The 9224-nt window shown below is 39.0% G+C and overlaps 1 protein-coding gene across 1 annotated transcript in view; it reads right to left on the reverse strand.

Moving 5' to 3' along the window:
- Positions 1-7353, reverse strand: part of LOC122070436 (UDP-galactose transporter 1) — a 10023-nt gene extending 2670 nt beyond the window's left edge. The window contains exons 1-3 of the mRNA XM_042634586.1: positions 6793-7353; positions 3740-3989; positions 743-950 (exon numbers count right to left, since the gene is read on the reverse strand). Of these exons, the coding sequence (XP_042490520.1) occupies positions 743-950; positions 3740-3989; positions 6793-6903 (569 nt within the window). The 5' untranslated portion in view covers positions 6904-7353. The remainder of the gene's footprint in view (positions 1-742; positions 951-3739; positions 3990-6792) is intronic.
- Between the last annotated feature and the right edge of the window lie 1871 nt (positions 7354-9224).

Genomic DNA, 9224 nt, shown 5'->3' on the forward strand with positions numbered 1-9224 from the left:
CCCCCAAAAAAAAAAAAGGTTTATTGAAAGATGGGAAGCATAACCAAAACAAGAGGTAAACTACACATGCTTATCGATGAAGAATGAAAATGCACCATACATTAATACAATTTTAAGAGAAGAAAAAAAAAAAAGCACATGTGCCAAAGAGTACAGCATTGTAGAAAATAAGATTAGTTATTCATAAATGAACATAATGCAGGAATTAAACTTTTGTGGAACTAGTGTATATCACAAATATGACAGCAAAAATAAACTCTAAAAGTAAATATTAATGCTGACACATAGCAAGCTTTTAATCAAGATTAACCAAATATCCAACAAAACCCAACTAAGCCGTGCTTTAAAACATAATAGGAAAAAAAAAGCCCTTTCCCAACTAAATAGGTTTGTTTGGCTACACAGATCCTGCTTCATCAACCGAATATTTTTAAAGCCATCTTTGTTGTCAAATCAATCAAGATAAACCAAATGCTGATAAAAAAATAAATTGCAGAAGCAATCAGATACAACAATGCAAGGTGAATTGTTATTTAACTTCAACCAACATTCACATGTTAGCAATGAAGAGAAAGATTCGGTTAAAAAAATCCTACTAATATGTATGTGACGATTTTAAAATGAAACACAAAAGTACTGTCTATAGACTTGATACAAAACAAGGACACAGGTTTGACGAAGGAAGAAAGGAAGTGACCCAAAAATGAAAATGATAAAAAGACAACAGGAACAAACGGAGTACCTGTCAAATTTGTATCCATGAAGTAGAGACTCTGCAAGTATAGTCTTCGTGGATGTAGCAAGACAACCAAATAATGCAGCACAAAATCCAAATATGTTGAAATTAAGCTCAGTAACAGAGGTGAGAAGAATTCCTCCAACAATGGGTACCAAAGAAGCCCAAATTTGCCAGTCAAAGTATTTCCTCCAAACTAGCCACTGCAGGACAACTGTATTAAAGGCATAATCAGAACCATTTTCTTAGTTATTTATATATTTATTTTTTTTTTTTTTGGGGGGGGGGGGGGATCTAATTGACACCAGGACCAGTGTTATTTAGCTCAGCACCAAATCAGAGACTCTTTCCAATTAGCAAAATGGAGTGGCTCCATGTTATAAAGAACCTCACACCAATCTCACCACGAAAATTTCAATTAGAAACAAGAAAGCGAAGTGATTAAAGAGAACGTGTAAAGATTCATAAAATCACAAAAGTGCAATTTCATATTAGTGGTATGTTCATAATTGTCACTTTGGACTCACTTTTGAGGCATTTCCTTTATTTGTTTGAGACTGATGGGAGATCAGTGAGATATAAGGAAATTTGTGCGAAACAATCCAATTGTGTTATATAATGTCAAGATTTTATCAATATTGTGAAATTTTGTCAATTATAAAACTTTGCTCCTTTCGCCCACAAGCTCCATAACTACTACAAAACCAGGATCTTATTTGCCAAAATCCTTCATTTTAGCTGCTGTGTGGCATGGCTGGTGCCCCTGTGCTATTTGCACATGCCACACCCTGCCCATGGCCTCTTAGCCTGTGGCTGAAGCATGCGGTTTGAGCCCCAAATACCTGGTTCATGGTCTTAGCACATGGACTGCCACCTCACAATATGAAATATATACTTTTTTTACATAAATACTAACCACCTCATACCACATGTTACCCATGCAACCTTCAAAATTCCAGGTCCTTCTCATTCTGCTCCATTTTCGCGTGACAATATGGAAATTGTCATTTAACTCCATACAGAATTGAATTTCCGTGATCCTGATTGCGTTGGAAAGAAGACTCAGCGTACTACAACTTTCATCAACATTTCTTCCTCAAATTCTTCCATTTGGCCCACTTAAATTGGCTCCAAAGTAGACTCATCCACATGAGCTTATGAAGTCACTTTTCAAATTGAGTGCATATTTCACCCAAGGCACCCACATGCTGCAAATCAGTGCCAACCATTGTCAATCAATATCGAACACTACTACACAAGCCCAAATACCTTGTATCACTGTCAAACTGACTCTCACTATCTAGTCAATGCATGCTCTGCCAAGTAACTGTTTGACACTGCCAGCACTACCCAATCACCTGTGTATCACTTCCAGCACTCCCACATCATGTCTGATACTTGTACACACCTGCACACCACTAGGATTCACTACCAGCTGCCAGAATTGACATTTCCACTGCACTGGACATCAGTACACACCCATGCCATCAGTACTGACCTGTGCACCTACCTCATCTCCAGTACTAATTAATACACATCTGTGCACCTACCTCATCTCCAATACTCATCAGTAGTCACATGTACAGACACTTTACTGTGCCAACTCATTGCGTGAGTGTGTTGCTCAAATGACTGTTGACAACAATAACAGCCAATAGTCCTAACAAGGAGGATGTGACATTAATAGCTTGTCCGATACTCTTAGAGGCCTCAGTCTTGAGGAGGGTAGTGAATATGGTGGGTATGGATGATGGTGTGCACCCTCCATTGTCCAAGATAGCTTCAGTTCTGATTGTAGCAGATATGGCGGGTACAGTGGATATAGCCAATATAGTGGTGGTTCTATATTCCCCACCGAGTCTGAGGGCCAATCACAAAGTGGATCATCTTTCATGGAGAGCATCTTCCCATACCCGGTCCCCCAAACATCCATATATGCCCGCTACACCAAGCAGTTATGATGGGTTGACATATGAATCTTCACAACCCAGTGATCTATACCCTAAGGTGGGTCATCTTGCATAAATTGATTATTCCATCTTCAGGGCTATTGTGGTGGACTTTGAGAGATTCTTCAACTAGAGGATGACATAGCTGTTATATGTCATCAAGTCCGAGCAACACTTCCATCAGTCCCATGTCAGCCTAGTGATTTTGACCCTCCACAGAATAGTAATTGGTATTGAGTCTATTGACAGACTTGGAGTAGTAAACTTGTATTGTTGAACGCTAAACAACTGGAAATTTTTACTTATTGTCTATGATGGCACTCTTTGACAATAGACTGGATTTGTGTATGATTGAAATGTTAAATGGTTTCACACTTTGATAATTGTGGAATACAACAACCTTACCCCAACTAAATGGGGTCGGCTACATGGACCTGACAGAAGCAATACTTGCTCATCATATGGTTCCTCATTCCTAATGCTTATTTCAATTGTTTTGCTTAAATGTTGTGTGTGTAAGGCCTAAATTATGTGTATAATAGGTTAAAAAGGAAAAGGATATAATAAGTTACAATAACACTAAAAACATAGGGTCCAAAGCCAAACTACCGCTTTGGGAGTTTTTTTTCCTGATCTTTCAAACATTTCATATTGCTTAAATTCTTCTTGAAATTGCAATGCAAAATTCCAATGTTTAGGCCTCAAGATGGCCATTTCTCTCAGTTTCGGAAAAAAGGAGCAAATTTTGCCCCCATTTCGAAGAAAATTTTTGGTTTTCACATTGGGGCAAAATGGCCTGTTTCACCAAAATTTTGAACCTTGTTCCAAGCTAAATAACACCAACCATGGGATCCTCTAGACAAAACCTTCTCTTTTTTATCTTTTGGGTAAGAAGTAGTCAGAAATGATCGTGACACATTAATCATAAGTTAGTAACACTAACAGAATGGGAAATAGTCAGAAATCGTTGACACTTGACACATTAACAGTAAGATAGTAACACTAAGAGAATACTACACGGTTAACATTGATGCAAATACAATCTCGTACCGACCTGTTGTTGCAGGGGTGAATGATTTTATAGTCTGCATAAAAGAAACTGGAATATATCGTAAGCTCACATTCCCCAGTACAATGTTGATACAGAACACAAATGACATAGGGAATATCCTCCTCCAACGGTCTTCAGGATTAACCTCTATCAATGGCTTAAGCTTCAGTACCTTGATTACCAAGTATGCTCCAACAGCTGAGCAGATAAAATGAATGCAGGACACTGACAGAGGATACTTAAAATCCAATTTCTGTACAAAGAAAATGCATCAGGTTCTGCATATGCTAAATTATAAACATGCCCACTTAAATTAAAAGAAAATTTGAGGATCAATAACCCAAGTAAAGAGAAATGTCATATATAAGGCATTGCTTGTAGGTTTTTGGTGATACTGTCTCCAAAAAGGAAACAAATCTACTTATCTTGATATATCTAACCTCATCTAGTCGGTTTGTAAGTGTGCAGGACGGTGTGTGAGCAATGGAGTTCATGGATGATCAAGTATCTTGGCCTTCTGGTGTGTGGCAGCTAGTGACAACCCCCAAATGGCATGAAATGTCTCTACACTTCAGTATGTCCATGTTCAGCATCAAGTGGCATATTTAAGAGGATATCAAGAGCCCTTGTGTAAGTCCCATGTCTTTGGCTTGCAGTGTCCATACACTTCAGTAAGTCCATGTTCAGCAGCAAGTGACAAATCAAATGGTGATAAAGAGTCTTTGAAAGTCCAGTCAAGTTGGAGATCATCCAAAGCACCAATGGGTCAAGAGCTTCAACAGGATTCACCTCAACAAGATTTCATCAAAAGGGTGGTCTCTTATGACTTAGGATGTAATTTGTAACTTTTATATCTCTGTATTCCTAAGCATGCATGTAAGGTGATTCTCAATAGTAGGTGTTAGGTGACTCACCCAAGACCAAAAAGGACCTAAAAACCAAGCCTATTGGTATAACCCTTTCTTAGACCTTTTGGTGGATGGCCTCGGGCGGGGAAGGACCTTAAACTGGAGGTTGACTTGGAAAATGATTAAATAGGTTGAATTTATGTCACGTCAAAAAGTGGATCAAAAAGCCCTCTACTGGGCCACCAACCGCCCAACCGGTCTGACCAGTTCCAAATGGCCAGAAGATGCCTGAGAGCTCTCAAGGCATCTGGCCGCACAAGCTGACACAAGGCACCTGAGAGCCCTCAAGGCCATCCTGTTACAAACCAACTGAAATGAGCGTCCAAGCGGCACTCAATAGCACGCGATGGCCACGAGTAACCCAAGTTAAGAGTCGAAAGAAAGAAAAAGCACAGGCGCACACACACACACACACACACACAAATGGTAGAAAGGCAAGCAATTGCATTAACTGAAGGGGAGATTACAACCTAGCTCTAAAGGGGATCACTAGGTGAAGTGTGTAGAAGGACAATGGGCCTCAGGCCACAAGCATAGGGCACACAACCAAAAGCTACACTCCTTGACAATCTATCACTCCACTATAAGGTAACTCTTATGCTTTTTAGGTTTTTTCAGAAGGAGACATGACCCCATGAAAAATCATACTCATTGGAAATTTAATTACAAAAATGCCATTGGCACCACCCCATGCCATGGCTAGCCCTCAAGCCCCACTTGTGCTACAACCATAGGCCATGCAAACAGTGCTGGACGAAATGGTTGTGACAATCCAGCCACGAGGCGATCCGACCACTTGCAATCGGTTGCATACCAGTCGAAACAAAAAATCAGCCAGTGCTCGACCGCTTGGCCCAACTAAACAATCTCAGCAGCAGAATCGATGGTAGAAAGCTTGGCTACAGTCTCGAGTGTGCCAACCTTGGAAGACAAATCTGGTCGGCTTAACCAAGTTTGGCCTCCTCCAAACAAAATAGCTACGATCCAATTCTTGATGAATGTCTGATTGTGATCCAGGTTTCATGGCGAGTTCAAGTTTGCCATGGAAGGACACAGATGAGTTGCAGAAAGAACAGAGTTGTGTGTTGCTGTAATGCTGAAACCCTAGAATATTTTTCTTTCCCTCCTTTCACACACTCCTCAGGGTCTGATCCTTTGCTTCTTGGAGGTGTTCTGTTGTCGCAACGATCCATTGCTTGCTGGAGGAACTGTCGAAAACTTCATGCCAGTGAAAGAGGACGGAATGCTAGTTTGTCAAGAGGAGGAGAAAAAAGAGAAGTTTTCTCACCGTACTCAGTTTTTTCTAGTCCGAAGGGCGACATTATTTTTCAGCGGCGATAGAAATTGTACATCTCAAGGTGATTTTGAAGTTTAAAGTAGGAATCTCCTCTCCTTGCTGGAGCTTTACAAACGCCAAGAAAATCATAAAGGAATCTGTATCATTTTTTTTCTTTTCTTTTCTTGGTATACAGGAAGAGCCGAAGTCCCATTTGTAATAGTTTGAATTTCCTAATGTTGCATGAGGTAAGATTCATGTATTGAAAATTTTATTTGGCACCCTAATAACTTACAGGACAGCGATCAGTTCACTAAGGTTCTTAGAGCAATAATGTAGTTGAAAATTCTAAAGGCAATGAAATCCAGAAACTTATGAATCAGAAATGAGGAACAGCAAAGTAGCATTATGATATAATACTGAGGCAGAAGCACCTATAATTAATTTCAGAGGTCTAGAACCACAATATGTAACTGAATCTGGTAAGCCATCGAATTAAGTTCATTTCTTCATCCTCAACAGAGTAAATTAAATTTTCTACCAAAAAAAGTAACGGATTATTCACATTCCTTTAACACAAAAGAAAAAAAAAGAAAAAAAAAATTCAAATTCCGGACAACGCCCAATAAACGAGGGGGAAATTTTGAAAAAGTAAAAGTAAACAATGCCGAAAACTTCTTTGAAGCCTACTACAGCCCATTATCTGCTAAAAAATTATAAGCATAGAAAAATGTCGCATAAGCAACAGAAAGAAAGTCTGATCCAGAATTTTCCGACAGTAACCCAAATAAAATCGAACAATATGATGAAAGCGAAAAAGTATCCATTTAAAATGTTTCAAAACTGTGCAATCTCAGAATCCAGAGACATACCTGAAAGATCCATTTGTTCATGATAATCACAGTAACATTGAAGCCCCACCACTGGAGAATGGAGAGAAGTGCTCGAATCATGCTCCACTGACACAACGGGCTCTCCTCCATAGATCTCTAAAAAGACCCACAAAATTTAGAAATGACAGAACAGAACAAAGCTACAAAGATCAAAAACGCAACGAGAGGAAGAAGGACGGAAGCCAATGAATGCAGCTTTGAATGACTAAGAAGATTGAAATAAAGGCAAGAGAGAAGGACAAAAACAATTAACTAGCCTCCGAGAGAAGAAATGATGGTTTCAGAGGAGTAATTAAAACCCTAATTTAGATTTGAGACGCAGTGACGAGGTGAGAATAAGGAGAAAGACGAGTTCGTCAACGAAGAGGAGCATAAATCGTTCCAATAGCCCTAAAATCAGCCATTTTGATCTGAAAATCCACCGATTCATGAGAATTTCGGAAGGAATATTCCGATTCTAGATCCGATTCTCCGGTTTTTGAAACCTTCTTTTTGAGGGGTGTATGGAATGGGAAACCTATCTTTCTTTCTCTCCAGTCTTCAGGAACCCTTTGGTCCGTTTGTTTAGAGGAGAATATGAAATGGGAACCTTAAGGGCCCGTTTGTTTTGAGAGATTTTGATGAAGTGAGATTTAAAGAGAAAAAGAATTGTATTTACTTTCCCGGAAGCATGGGAAAGTGAAGTGTTTAGTTATTTTCGGGTGGAAAAGTTTTAGACAACATCAGTTCTTGAGTTTTTCTGTCAGACATGGCCTTCACCCCATACATGGCCTTCACCCCAGCCCTTTTCAAACTTCCTTAGATTACTGTCAATGCAAAGTCACACCGCTGTTGCAGCACCTTTCGTCACCGCTCATCACGTCTCTCTGCTACAACCCCTTTCTATCTCCTCACCTGTTTCCTTCCTCTCTCTAAAAATCAGGCTCTAAAACTTGATGCACTATTTGAACAATCTCTCTCTCTCTCTCTCTCTCTCTCTACAACGTTTTCTCCTCCCAAGTAGCAACAATCACGCTATTTGAAAACAATTCCACACTGATTGAGCTTTCGTCGTTGTACCCCGTTTTTTAATGGATTAGGGAATAAACCATGAATGAAACCAGGTTCAGCTCCTCTAAGGATGATTTTACATTAAGCAAGCCAACCAAACACTGCTGGGGTGGGAAATATTACTTTCCTTGTCTTTTACCCAACTAATATATTGGTGCCATACTAACAGCATTCCCATCTCCAAACTCCCCTCTAAACAAACGGGGCCTAAAAAAATGAGTTCCATATCTTTATGAGGTGAAAGATAGGAATGGGCTTAGGAGTTTGGAGTGGGATAAAATTAGATTTTTTTTCATTCCCATGGACAATGTAAATACTTGACTCCATGGGGAAAAGGATGTGCAGCAAATAAAGTTGATTTTTTCATTTCGTGAATAATGCAAAAGTCCAATGACTTTGAAATGGTATACAATGGAGAACACCTCAACAGAGAAGAAAAATGATCCTCTGACAAGAAATGGATAGAGGGCAAATCTTGACCTGAACCATCAAACTATTCAAATCTGAATATTCTTTCCAATTTCTAGGTAGGTACCTTGGATAATAATTAGTCATATTGGTGGATTATGATCCTAATTTAGGGGTGGATTTTACTGATTAACTAAATTATGATTTGATACAATAACACATTAAGCATTGCAAAGATCGACTCCATTATAGCCACTTGATGTATCAACCTTCGGTTATTGAAAAGAGATGCATAGTCATAGAGCTTGATCACCACAATGTTGTAGGGTTGATCCTTATTGCCAAGGATAGCCTTCCTTATCTTAACCTAACTGCTTGCTCGTAAGGAACGTGCCACACCACAACTAATGTAAATGTTGCCTGAGAAGCCATTTATCTATGAGTTTGATTATTCACCAAAATTCTCAATCGAAGCCTTACATTGTTTGGACTAACTTCTTGTTGCAGTGCCATCATGATGAATGTTTGAACATGATTATGTAAGGCTATGTTTGGTGGTCAAAAAAAGAAAAAAGTACAAAAGACATAATAAGGTAAAAATTATAATTACATGATTATGTAAGGCTATGTTTGGTAGCCAAGAAAAGAAAAAAGTACAAAAGACATAATAAGGAAAAAATTATAATTACCCAATGATTTATATGTTTTTTTTTTTTGTTAACTACGGGTATTCAAGCATTCGGCTTGACTAGCCTTGCGACCCATAGTAACCCCACAGCATGAACCGAGTCTTAATAGAGTTGAATGAAAACTATCCTACTTTCACTAAAAGTAGTGAAGATGAATACTAAACACCCCATGTGAGTGGTTTCAGCGATTTATAATTTTTTCTCCTCATATTTTGTAGACAACAGGTTGAGCCATTGGCTTTCCTAGAGTTAGTGGCTTAATCA

The sequence above is a fragment of the Macadamia integrifolia genome, chromosome 2 (genome assembly GCF_013358625.1).
Source record: "Macadamia integrifolia cultivar HAES 741 chromosome 2, SCU_Mint_v3, whole genome shotgun sequence".
NCBI classification, from domain to species: Eukaryota; Viridiplantae; Streptophyta; class Magnoliopsida; order Proteales; family Proteaceae; genus Macadamia; species Macadamia integrifolia.